This window comes from Mus caroli, unplaced genomic scaffold (assembly GCF_978045245.1).
Source record: "Mus caroli unplaced genomic scaffold, Mus_caroli_1 scaffold_20, whole genome shotgun sequence".
NCBI lineage: Eukaryota > Metazoa > Chordata > Mammalia > Rodentia > Muridae > Mus > Mus caroli.
The window spans coordinates 58,427,935-58,441,233 of record NW_028227275.1 but is presented as its reverse complement, the minus strand read 5'-3'; the positions used below and the strand labels follow the sequence as shown (position 1 = coordinate 58,441,233).

The 13,299-nt window shown below is 48.9% G+C and overlaps 1 protein-coding gene across 2 annotated transcripts; it reads left to right on the top strand.

Moving 5' to 3' along the window:
• Nucleotides 1-13,026, top strand: Mrpl21 (mitochondrial ribosomal protein L21). 2 transcript variants are annotated; one of them, XM_029472669.2, is made up of 8 exons: nucleotides 1-168; nucleotides 1,797-1,854; nucleotides 2,351-2,436; nucleotides 3,934-4,097; nucleotides 4,697-4,749; nucleotides 6,077-6,180; nucleotides 12,329-12,393; nucleotides 12,945-13,026. In XM_029472669.2, the coding sequence occupies exons 1-8, from the start codon at nucleotides 69-71 to the stop codon at nucleotides 12,996-12,998; spliced, it is 684 nt and encodes a 227-aa protein (XP_029328529.2). In that variant the 5' UTR covers nucleotides 1-68; the 3' UTR covers nucleotides 12,999-13,026. The 2 variants fall into 2 exon arrangements, with proteins under 2 accessions (XP_029328529.2, XP_021007632.1); XM_021151973.3 differs by lacking the exons at nucleotides 12,329-12,393; nucleotides 12,945-13,026 and adding an exon at nucleotides 8,036-8,260 and having other exon boundaries at nucleotides 29-168.
• Nucleotides 13,027-13,299: the final 273 nt, after the last annotated feature.

Sequence of the window (13,299 nt, the reverse complement as noted above, 5' to 3'; positions counted from 1 at the left end):
CCTACTGAGCTTGTGTGTTGACGCACAAGGTTCGCGCCGCTTCCGCTTCCGGTTGGGACTGTGGAAACATGGCTGCTGCCATAGCGGTCTCGGCATTGCCGGGCGCCTTCGGGCGCCTGGTGTCTGTGTGTAGCCGTAGCATCTTGGCATCCCAGGGATCTGGACCAGGTGAGACCAGGGAGACCTGGTGAGGGAAGAAGCTAGCGGTGCTTCCGCCGTCTGCCGCCCGTGTGTCTGAGTCCACCTTGGCTCCTGGTGTGTTGGTTGTGAGAGTCGTGAATATGGCACAGGGTTTGGAGTATGAGAACCTGGGATGAGAACGTGGTTCCTTCCGTTCATTGCTAAATACTGACAAGTGCTCTTAAACTTAAGTGTAGGTCCTATAGTACAGGGACACAAATGGGTGTAGACAAATGACCTACCCAGGGTCATACAATGGGGATGTAAAGAAAGCGAGTTAGAAGCTGCTAAGTAGAGCATGGGTGTGGACAGTTGTCCTCGGGCTGCTAGCCACTCTCGGATCAGGAAAAAAAAAAAATGACGTTGAAGAAAGGAGTGAGTGATTTTAATGTTAGGACCTTAGACCATGAAGTGAACTATCTTGAAACATAACAAGTCACTAAGTAATGTGTCCTTAGTTTTGTTGACCTAGACCTTTTGGTTTGTGTATGTGTTATGTGTATGTATGTGTGCAGGTGAGTGTACATGCCCTTGTGGAGACCAGATGATGATGTCAGGTGGACACTGTTGTGTTCAACCTTTTCAGTTTCTTTCTTTCTTTTTTTTTTTTTTTTTTTTTTTAAGATTTATTGTGATGTTTGTTTCTGTGGAGGGATGTCCTTTCCTTGCATTTAAGTGAAGGTGCCTTTGGAGTCCAGAAGAGGGGGTCAGATGTTAATCCATAGATGATAGGAGAAAGGCCACCAACTCAAATCATCGTAGCCAACTTAATTAAAGCAAGCTTTTTCACTTGGGTATTCAGGCTGCCTCCACCTAAGTCAGGGTTCAGGAGGTCAGCATTGGACACCTGTGAAATCAGGGTTTCTATAGTTCAGGAATAGGAGGTTTTCAAATGGGGGTGAAGCAGAACATAAGCGTAACGGGTTGGTCACAATAACTTTCTGAAACAAAGGTGCAGTTGCAAGGTGTTCGTAACAACAGGTCGTCATAATAACTCTGAAACAAAGGCATAGTTGCCGTTTTCCGGGACAGGTGGTATAAACCCATTTGTAGTTAAGGTGTGGCATAACCCAATCCTTGAGAAACAGATTTAATCATAAACAGAAATGAATCTACTTTTTCTCTACTATAAGATGGCTTTCCAGCTTAAGATAGAAGTATGCTGGTTTATCACAGATCCCTGGAGCTGGAGATGCAGACACTTGAGGACTTCCATGTGGGTGCTGGGAACCAAACTTTGTCTTCTACAAGAACAGCAGCTACTCTTCCACTGGCCCATTTCTCCAACCCCTCTCCTTATTCCTAAAGGTTTCTCCGTGAATCTGAAGCTGGCTATTTGGTTAGACTGGCTAACCAACAAGCCCTCAAGATCTGTTTGTCTCCACTCCCCAGTGCTAGGGTAACAGAAGTGTCTAGCATTTTATTTTAGTGCTGGTTACCTGAACTCAGGTTCTTACAGTGGGATAGCAGACACTTTACCCACCGAGTCATCCCCAGTGCTCCCCTGGACGGTTTTCACAGACAAGTTGTAATACAGTAGGTTAAATGGTATGCTAGCAGCAGATCGTTACATGTCATCAGAGTAACTACCCACCATGTTTCTCTTCTTCTTACAGCCTCCCTCTGGTCTGCTTCTCGAAGGTTCAATTCACAGAGCGCTTCATATCCACAAGGGTAAAATACCAAAATGTGGGTTTGGTGATTTTCCCACTTATCTGTAAATATTACCTTCAAGTTAAAAGGTCTCTACATTTGAGGCTGGGTGTGATGACAGACTTGGTAGCATAAGTCTTTAATCCCAGCACTTAGGAGGCAGAGGCAGATGAACAGCCAGAGCTACACAGAAAAACTTTGTCTTTAAAATAACAGTTTTTCTACATAGCTCAGTGATAGCATGTTTGGCCAACATACTTGAGGCCTTGAGTTCCTCCTTCAGCATAAATGTGTACACATGCATCATGCATGCATGCATACATAGAGTTCTGTCCCCAACAGAAATAATGCATGTGTGTGTTCGCAGTGATGTAGAGGCAGCATTAGTGTTGTGGGTTTATGACCCTCCATAGCAAGCTTGCACACAGCCTCCTGGTGCTTCCTGCACAGCTGCTCTTGGGGAGGTGAAGCTGCCTTTCCTGAGCATGTGATGTGTGTTTATGAAATGGCTTTGCAGATACGTTCCTAAGACCTCCCTGAGTTCACCACCCTGGCAAGAAGTGGTTCTGCCGGACCCTGTTGAAGAGACTAGACACCATGCGGGTAAGACTTAGCAGGAGCTGGGCAGGGAGGCCTTTGTAGCCCTAGCACTTGGGAGGCCCAGGAGGCAGGGGGATTGCTGAGAGTTTGAGGCCAGCGTAGGCTACAAAGTGAGACTCTATCTCAAAAAAGACAGAATAAAAAGGGAAATGAATGGGTAGCACCGAGTGTCCATTCCCACAGGTCACTGAGGTAATCATTGCCACAGGGCAAGGCTGCAGGTTTCTGAGTGCTTGGAACCCGAGCACACGTGAGACCTCACATTCATTTTGGTTGGTAAACACCAACATTTATGATGAATCTTCTCTTGATAAACAGCTCTCCAGCATCTCTGCCACGAGGCAGTCCGGTGATGGGAGGGGTAGTGCGTGCACCTCCATCTCCAGCTATGTTATGTATCAGTGCAACCCCATCATCCCAGTACTCAGTTAGGAGCACCACAAGTCATGTCCAGCCTGGGCTACATGTCAGGAAAAGGCAGCACAGCTGTTGCCAGCTGAAGAGTCATGTCTCAGCTTCCCAAAAGCTCGAAGTTCCCATCATTCCGGGGAATCTTCTGTTATTTTAGAATACTGTTTAAGCTCCTGTTCAGGCTAAGTATAGTCACCCCTGGAGGTCTGGGATTGGTTGGAGGGCTTGCCACAGCTATCAGAACCCACGAATGTGATGATGAAGGGTGGCAGTGGTGGTGTGCAGGCTGTATGTATAGGTCCTGCGTGTCCTCTCTGGAGCACTTGCTGACTGTCAGTGCTCACTCACTGTGCAGGGCACCACCACAGGAGAGGTCTGCGTGTTTGGTGCATCATCTGGAGCCTTCAATGGGATGTCAGGAGCTGCTTCTGGCCTTGGCCTTATCCAGAGCAGGAATTGTTATGTTTGTCCTGTGTGTCCAGCCCTTGGCCCAGGGGTGGGGTCTATGCTCAGTGGGTGTCTTCTCAGGACAAAATTGAGAGCTAAGGACTGTGACATGAGCCAGAGTAGTGGTAATGGGAACAGGGAACGGGTGTGGAGGGAGGGCAGTTGGGCCTGCCAGAGATGGAATGTGGAGAGAAGGTGAGTCCCTTGGGAACAGGGAAGGTGCTGGGGTGGAGGGTGGTCAGGAGGCCCTGCCAGCTCAGGGACACAGAATCTGGCTCCTCAGACTGCAGAAGGACTGTCCTTTCACTTCTTAGACTGCACACTTCTTGCCCTGAGATGTAGTCCAGGCTAGACTCACTGCCGTCCTGCTTCAGCCTCCCAAATGCTGGGATTATGGGTGTGCACCATCATGTTCTGCTTGTGCACTGGGTCTTAATTGATTTAAAAGAAAAAAAAGCAAACAGGATGGAGGGTTCTGCTCCAGAACTGCAGAAGTAACACTTCCTGCCAGTGCTCCTGAGAGCCCCAGCCCAAGCCAGCACCTCCCGACTGGCTGGGTAAGCAGGGCTGGACAGACTGCAGGAGCAGTCCTCACAAGGGAGCCTGGTACCTGTGCAGTGATTGCCACCCACTGTCCTGCAGAGGTTGTGAAGAAGGTGAATGAGCTGATCGCCACAGGCCAGTATGGCCGGCTCTTTGCTGTCGTGCACTTTGCCAGCCACCAATGGAAGGTGACTGCAGAGGACCTGATTCTAATTGAAAATGAGTTGGATATCAAGTGTGGAGAGAGGATTCGGCTGGAAAAGGTGAGGTGCATGTTGTGTTGTGGACTCAAGGACTCCAGCACCTAGTGAGCATTGCTGAGGGTTTTCTCAGCTGTGCTGAAAAAAGGACTCACAGCCAGCGGGTGGGAGGCAGGGTTGGACTCTGCATAGGGCAGAGCAAAAGGGAGACTAGGACTAGAGGAAGACAGTGGAGCTGAGCTGTGTCTCCATATCCTTGATCACAGACATAAGCTGCCAGAGAGCTTGAAGGGAGATTTCTAGCACGTGCTATTGTAGGGGAGGCTGGGAAGTTCCAGCAGCATAATGCTGTGTGAGTGGTAGCACTGATGGACGCCGAAGCAGTTTAGTCTGATTGTTTTTATTTGAGACAAGGTCTCCTGTATTGTACCCCAGGCTAGCCTCAGACTTGCTGTGAAGACCAGACTGATCCTGATCCTCTAGCATCTACCTCTCCATGGGTAGTGGAGGTCAGAGAGCTTACAGAGGTCATTTCTCTCCCTCCATTGTGGGTCTTGAAGCTTTCTGTGTTTTCCATTTCCCATCCAGTCCCAGCATGTAGGCATCACCTGCTCCCTTGGTGAAGAGTCAGGGATTAAATATGCTATATTTTATCTTCTCAGGTCCTGCTGGTTGGGGCAGACAACTTCACACTCCTGGGCAAGCCACTCCTCCGGTAATGAGCTTCAAACCCTGGGCTTGGTCCAGGGCTGGGCTGGCTCACAGGCTGGACACGGTGTGGTCAGGCCCAATGGGGATTGTTCAACATCATTCTAAGAGTTAAATGCAGCCGGGCATGGTGGCACATGCCTTTAATCCCAGCACTTGGGAGGCAGAGGCAGGCGGATTTCTGAGTTCGAGTCCAGCCTGGTCTACAAAGTGAGTTCCAGGACAGCCAGGGTTGTTACACAGAGAAACCCTGTCTCAAAAAACAAAAACAAAACAAAAAAAAAGAGTTAAATGCAACACCTTTCTTAATTCTGGTGGGTGTTTGGTGTCCCAGGAGATACCCAGCTAGGAGACTAGTCAGTCACTAATCCATTGTAATATATTTTTCTCCTCTCCTCTCCTCTCCTCTCCTCTCCTCTCCTCTCCTCTCCTCTCCTCTCCTCTCCTCTCCTCTCCTCTCCTCTCCTCTCCTCTCCTCTCCTCTCCTCTCCTCTCCCCTCCCCTCCCCTCCCCTCCCCTCCCCTCCCCTCCCCTCCCCTTTTCTTTCTTTCTTTCTTTCTTTCTTTCTTTCTTTCTTTCTTTCTTTCTTTCTTTCTTTCTTTCTTTCTTTCTGCTTCTTGAGACAGGGTCTTTCTATGTACCCTTGGCTGTCCTGGAATTTATTATGTGGACCAGGCTGGCCTTGAACTCACAGGAGACCCGCCTGCCTCTGCCTCCTGAGTGCTGGGATTAAAGGCATGAGCCACCATAGCCGGCAGCCAGTGTAGTCTTTCAGATCATCTTAAGGGCTGGTGATTCCACTCAGAGATAGAGTGTTTACTTGTTAAGTTTGAGGCCCTGGGATTGTGTTCTCAACACCACAAACAAAGTTAATTGAAAAAATTTTTTTTTCTTTGTTGGTTTTTTGTTTGTATTTTGTTTTGGTTTTTGAGCCAGAGTTTAACTGTGTAGCCCAGGTTAGACTAGAACTCACAATGTGTACTAGGCTTACCTTGAATTTGTGGCCATCCTCCTGCCCCTGCCTCCTAGACACTGGCATCAGTAGTCACACCTGACTAAAAGATTTTTTAAATACTCTTCATTATGTTTTCTCACTGTTTTCAAAATGAATGACCCATATGTGGGGCACATAGCTGTTGACCCTACACAGGAAGCAGAGGTAAGAGGGTCAGAGGTCAGTTTATTCCTTGGATGTAAAGAGAATTTAAGGTTGGTCTGGGCTGCATGAGACCCCACTGCAGAACCAGGAATTCTCTGGGGAGCTTCCGCAAGTTGTCCATGAAACTAAAAGGCAATGAAGGAGGTGCACTGTACTTTCTTTTTTGTCTTTCTAGAAAGGATCTTGTACGAGTTGAAGCCACAGTCATTGAAAAGACAGAATCATGGCCCAAAATCAACATGAAATTTAGGAAAAGGAAAAACTTCAGGAAGAAAAAAAGTAAGTATGAGACAGTGTATTGGGGCCCTGTGCTCCCAGCACACCATGGTTGTGCCCATGTTCCCTGCCAAGTAGCTGGGCAATGCCAGGGTGGTATTGTGCCAGCATTGTGTGGGATAAGGGCCCAGGATGACTCACACTGCCCCACTGCAACATGCAGACCACATAGAGCTGTGAACCCAGCATGGCACCCACCTTGAGACACTGGGGGACAGCAGTGGCATATTAGATTGTCTTGGGAAACTGGAAGCAGCTCCCACATCTGCTGGGAATAGTTCACACTCTGCACAAGTCAAGCTGAGGTAGCAACAAGGCAGGCAGCCTCTGTTGTCAGCACATGCGTTTGTGCATATGACGTCACAGATAATTCAAAGGGATTAGATGCTCAGGAACAGGTTCATGGCATCTGCAGGAAGTGGGGGAGCCAGCTGTGCTCTTTGAAATCACTTGGTCAGACCAAGCAGTCCGCATCCTCCCTTCTGATGATGCTGCCTGCCTTAGCCCTTTAGTAATAGGCCCCAGCAGTGTCATGGAAGTGCCAAATACAAATATCCTCTGAGTGGTCAGGCCGTGGCCAGCTGGCTGACCTTTTAAGGAGGCTCATCTGAAGGCTGGAACGTGAGGATGCTGAAGAGGCCCTGGAGCCAGTGCGAGGAGAGAAGCTGGGGGAAGAACCAGCTTAGGGGGGTCTGGGGGTAAGGCCACAGTGCCTAGTACCCACAGGAGAAGGCTACAAGCTGGGCTTCAGTGTCAGCTGGGAGGAGTGGGGCATGAGGCTGCTGACCTGTGGACAGGGCAGATGAAGTCTAAGGGTGACTTCTCAGGGCACTGCTTCCCTTTTCAGTGGTTGGTCTGGCTAGGCAAGAATCCCCTGTGGTGGTGGAAGCCATGGGTGGGCAGTGCCAGATGGTAAGTGTGGTGCCAAGGCTAGGTGGAGCATGGACAGCAGGAGGGAACACCAGTGTCCTTGCCCCTGAGTCAGTCTCCCTTCCCTGAGGGAACACCTAATTATGAGGCCCTAATAGGTGTGGCCTGTCCCCTATTACCTGCTTTGTTCTGACATAGACATCTGACATCCTCAAAGCAGTAAGTGAACCATGAACAGTGAGGGGGCCAGAGAACGCCAGTCAATCCCTGCAAAACAGAGGGGCCCCAGGGTAGGGCCCAGGAGCACAGGCTACAGAGCCTGTCTCTGGGAGTGACATCGCAGCAGATAAGGCCAGATCTAGTGCTCACACTGAGGAGGAGGCTGAGGCAGGGTTCCCAGGACGATTGGACGGCCTGGCAGGTGAAGACACCTGCTGACACCAGAACCCACACAGTTGAAGGAAAGAACTAGTTTCTCCCACGTTGTCCTCTGATAAGCACTTGCATGTGTACACACTCAGACACACACTCAGACACACTATGACAGCTTGCATGCACACACAAAATAAATGCAAATTAAACAAATATTTTTAGTTGACTACCTCATATCCCCTCAAAAATAGTAACAGCGGCAGTTGTGAAGCAGTCCTGGACAGTGAGATGTAGTTTCACGTACCTACCCCAGTCAGTAGCCACAGTACCTAACCACAGTCTGTGTTAAAGGGGAGCTTCCCCCATCCCTCACTCAAAGTGACCAGGCCCCCCCTGCCTTGGAAGCCTTGGGGCCAGTGTGGTTGTGGGAGCAGACCCTGAACCTTAGGCCACTGTGGGTGGAGCCTATGCGGTGAGTGAGGCAGTCAGTCCACATCACAGAAACAGTAGGAACAAGGGACCTGGCTGGCAGTCATGCAGAATGCACTGACCTGAGCCCCGAGACGGCTGTCTGAAGGACATGAGACTGAGCCTGTGACAAGGTTCTCTCTTTCAGTCATTGTGAACCCCCAGACCATCCTCCGCATTAACACCATTGAGATTGCACCTCGTTTGCTGTGACCGCAGAGCCGATGTCTAAGAAGTTCTGAAATGTCTAATAAATTCACGTCTGTACTCAGGAAGCTGAGACAGGAGGATCACAAGTTCCAGGCTAGGTTGGGCTACATAGCAAGACCTTGTCTGACAGTGAAAACAAATAAAGTATTTTCTAGGAGACTGAGCCTGTGACTTGCAGTTAAAGCCAGTTCGTGTTGCCTGGTGGGGTACATTAGCCATCAGAATAAACATCACTCTGAGCCCTAGCAGCAAGCCTGGAGAAAATGACTGGCCAGGCCCCGCCCCAGGCCTGGACCAAGCCGGCTGCTTGTACGGACTGGAGGTATTCCTGGCAGCTGTAGCAGGCAGGAGGGGGACCCACACCTGGGACTGGAGTGGGTTACCAGGACAGCTGCTGGGATTGGGCATGTGGTGACAGTGCACTTACTGCCCTAGCAAAGCCCTTAGAGGCTGAGGCAGGAGGATTCCCAAGTTCAAGGTCATCTTTGCCTGCATAGTAAGCCCTGGGCTAGCCTGAGCTCTATGACCCTATCTCAGGATGAAGCAAGCTGCTCCAGGATGGAAAGCTGCAACTGGCCGGGAGATGTCTGTGTGTCAGCTGCTTCCTTTTGCCTCCATGGTTCTATGACAGGGGTCAGAGTACAGGGTCAGTGTTCCAGCAAACCCCGGGGAGTGGGGGAGCACAGTGACAATAGGGCAGAGGGTGAGGCAGGAGTTCTGATCCTAGGAACGGTTTGGGGCTCCAGGGCTGTGACCCTGTGAGTCAGGCCCACCTTGGGGGAAGACCACCAGGAAGGTCACACAGGCTCTAAGGATCAAGCCAGAAGCATGGAATCAGAGAGGAAGCACAGGCCATCCACAGGAACTGCCAGCCCTTTCCTGTGGCAGTAGCCTGTGACCAGTCATGTGACAGTTGTCCTACTTTTCCCAGCTGCCCCTAAGAAGTCACCCTCACTTAGATATTCAGGTTTTTTGAGATAGGGAGGTGTATCACTGTATTATTCCTCATAGCCCAGGATGGCCTTGAACCTGAAGCAAACCCATCTGAACCTCAGTGCTGGGATTGCAAGTGTGTTTCACCACTTCCAGCTGCCCAACTCTAGAGGGTGGGGCTTTTGGATTGGGGTGGGAAGCAGTTACCCAGCAGCCAGGTTCCCCTGCAGCTCCTTCTATATGCAGTAGAGGGCAGCACCCCACTGGCCAGCTCTGCCCTGTAGTCTGAAAGCAGACTACTGGAGAGCAGGCCTTGGGTGTGAAGTGCTCAACAACCTGCAACCTCTATCCAACCAATTAGTCTCTCCCTCTTTATCTCTGTCTCCTTCTCCCCCTCCCCATGTCTCCCCCTCCCTCTCCCTCTCTTTCTCTGTTAGACACAGACCCCTCTGGGTATTTATGCCTCAGTGTATGCCAAAGAGAGCAATTCTCAGAAGTTGGGCCTACTTTGCACCTCATTTAAGACAGTTTCTTCACCACTGTGTAAGCCAGGTCAGCTGACCATGGGGCTCGAGGAGACTCTTCTGTCTCCACCTCGCATTTCCTGTAGGTGTACTGGGATTAAAAACGTGACTCATACACGGGTCTGGGGATCTGAACTCAGGTCTCCAGGCTTGTGCAGCAGTGCTTTACCCATGGAGCCACCCCCAACCCAACTTCTTGTATTATTTGTTGTTTGCCTGTGTGTATGTCTACATAGGAGGACAGAGGTGTTACGTATCCCCTAGAGCAGTTGTGTCTGCCTGACACAGTACTGGGAATGAACTCGGGTCCTCTACAAGAACAATGTGTGCTCTTTAACCACCAAATCTTCTCTCCAACCCAGTGTCTAACAAATTTCTCTTGCGGTTCATAGCTCATGCTGGAATCCTGGACACCCAACTCTCCCCCTACTTCCTACTAGCTCAGCAGTGACTCTGAGCCCATTGGTCTATTTTCTTTGACTGTGGCTTATATGTGTCTATATTTTCTTTGTTTTGTGTTTAAGATGGTGTGTGTCTCAGGCTGGCCTCAGAGTTAGTATATAGCAGATAATGATCTAGATTGTCTGATCCTCCTGCCTCCGCTTCCAGACTGCTGGTATCACAGGTACACATGCATACACTCACTTCAGCATTATTCTTGTAGTGCTGGGGATGGAACCCAGAGTCATGTGTGCTAGGCAAGCGTTCTACCAACTCAGCTACATCCCCAGTACTATTTTTGTTTGTGGTTTTAAATTTTACTATTAGTGGATGTGTGTCCAAGATGGAACAGAAGTGTCTGAGTTCAAGTGGCAAGTCCCCGTCTCACCAGCTTGTCTAAGGTAACCTCTTGTAGACTGGTGAGATGGTTCAGCAGGTAACGGCTGCCATGCCCGATAACCTGAGTTAACACATAGAACTGATGTCTGCAAATTGTTCTCTGACCTCCAAACAAAAGTTAAATGTAATTTAAAGATTTAATTTACTTGTTGTAAAAGTAACTTTTATTTGCCTGTTGTAATTGTTGTCTTCATGGCTTTCTGCCTCCATCTGCTGACTTAGGCCTAGTCCTAGAATTTTCTTGACTCTTATAATCTCACCGAGGCCTAGAGTGTTTTCAGCCTCTGAGATTTACTGCTGAATAAGCTCATCCTTTCTAGTTCTTTCTGAACTCAGGCTGGTTCAACTCAGCAGTTGTGGCTCAAACGCCTCTCCAGTCTGGCTGTCTTGTTGGCTATTCTGTCAAATCTTTTTCTGATTCATCACTTTGTCTGCCCCTCAATTAGAAGCCACTCTCAAACGTGGGTGCTTCCTTCTACAAACTAACTTTACCTTCATTGTTTGGGATTAAAGGTGGGTGCTAAGGGCCTATGTACTTATTCCAGCCAGAGGGATTAAAGGTGTGAGCTAAGAACCGAGCCACACTATAACTGGAAACTGTGGGGTTCACAGTGTGATCATATATCCTGCAACACTTTATTTATTAGTATGTGTGAGTTTATCTGGACCATTTGTGTGCTGCTGTCTACAGAGACCGGAGAGGCCAATGAGTCCTCTGAGCCTAGAGTTATAGGAGGTTGTGAGTTGCCCTGTGAATGTAACACTGGCTGTCCTGAAAGTCATTCTGTACACCAGTTTGGCCTTGAACTCACATAGGTCTACCTGCCTCTGCCTCCCAAGTACTAGTATTAAAGACGTAAGCCCCTATCACCTGGCAAGAAATAAATGCTCTTATTTCCTTATCTGCTAAGCTCTCACTAGACAAATATAATTTTTAAAAACAAGCTTGAGGGGCTGGAAGGGTGGCTCAGTGGTTAAGAGCTGCTCTTCCAGAGGACCCAGGCTCAATTTCCACTACCCACATGGCAGCTCACAACTGACTCCTGTTCCAGGGGATCTGACTCCTTCACACATATAGGCAAAACACAAATGTACATAAAATAAAAGCAAATAACTTACTGGGGGAGGGGGAACACCAAGCCTGTAATCCTAGTACTTAGAAGGTGGAAGCTAAAGGATCAGAAGTTCAAGGCCAGCTCCTAGGGAAATTCAAGGCCAGTCATGGCTACAGGAAACCCTGTCTCAAAAATAAATAAAGCCAGGCATCCCAGTCCCCAGGAGGCAGAATCAAATGGGTCTGTGTTCCAGACTATCCTGGTCTATAGTGAGACCCTGTCTCAAAAATAAAAGAATAAGATTTAAAATCTCCAATTCCATTCTACCAGTGAAGTAGATGTGGCCCTCATGGATGGCTTGAACTCTTTCTCCAGCGAAATGCAGCTGTCTCCCAGCTGTTGTCTGTGAGCTCCCAGGTCACCCTTAGGAAGGAAGGTCGTGTCCCACAAGGCTGGTGAACCAGAGTTTTGGGAGAGATTCTCGTCTGTGTCTACAAGCACCCAGCTGGACCTGGCTCTCAAAGACTCCCTTGAGTAGGCTGTACTGTGACAGTGGCAGGGTTCATGGTGGCCACAAGACTGACAAAGGGTCTGTCCCAGATATCTCAGGACTCCATTTCCCTTTGCACACAGCTCTGGGGACCAGAGCTCACAACAGCAGCTGCTGTGCCTTTTCCTCCAGTATGTCCACACCCCAAACCCACAGCAACTCCCCAAGATAACAGGTGAACATTCGGAAGGTGTGGTGCCCTTTGACCCACATCCGGGTCAGCCACCGCCCTGCTTGGTGGTTCAGCAGCTCCAAGTGCAGAAATGGGAGACAGTGCAGAGGCAGAGCTGCCTGAGGGCTAGTGGTATGTCACCTTCCTTTTCTTCCAGATGATGGCTTCAGGGAGACTGTTCTCCCGAGGAGGGGGTTGGTCCTGGAGATCCAAGAGCACAAGGTGATGGTGAATGCTAATGGCTGGCAGCATCTTACCACATTGTCTTAGGAAATGATTTCTGAGCAAGGATCATTGGGTTCTAAAGTAAAAGCATGGGGTAAGCAGATGGCTTAGTCAGCTTGACTTATAGCCATGGGGATTTGAGTTTGAATCCCCATTACCTACATAAAACAGCAGGTGTGGACCGCCGGGCAGCTCAGCAGGTAAAGGTATCGACAACCTAAGTCTTATCCCAGGACCCACGTAGTAGAAAAAGAAAACTGATTTCTCCAAGTTGTTTTCCTACCTCCACAAGCATGCTTTGCCACACATGTGCCCTACACATGCACACACACACACAAATAAGTAAATGTGATTTTTAAAGCTTGGCATGACAATACATCAGCAATATTACTGCTGATATAATGCAGAGATGAGAGGACCCCTGGGGTTCACAGCCTATCTGGCTGAGTTTGTGTGTTCCAGATGCAGTGAGAGACCTTATATTAAAAAAGGGGGGGGGGCTGGTGAGATGGCTCAGTGGGTAAGAGCACCCTACTGCTCTTCCGAAGGTCCAGAGTTCAAATCCCAGCAACCACATGGTGGCTCACAACCACCTGAAATGAGATCTGATGCCCTCTTCTGGTGTGCCTGAAGACAGCTACAGTGTACTTACATATAATAAATAAATCTTAAAAAAAAGAAAATGTCTGTGTCTATAAAAATAAATCATGGGCTGGTGAGATGGCTCAGTGGGTAAGAGCACCTGATTGCTCTTCCAAAGGTCCGAAGTTCAAATCCCAGCAACCACATGGTGGCTCACAACCACCCGTAATGAGATCTGATGCCCTCTTCTGGTGCTGTCTGAGGACAGCTAGAGTGTACATATAATAAATAAATAAATAAATCTTAAAAATAAATAAATAA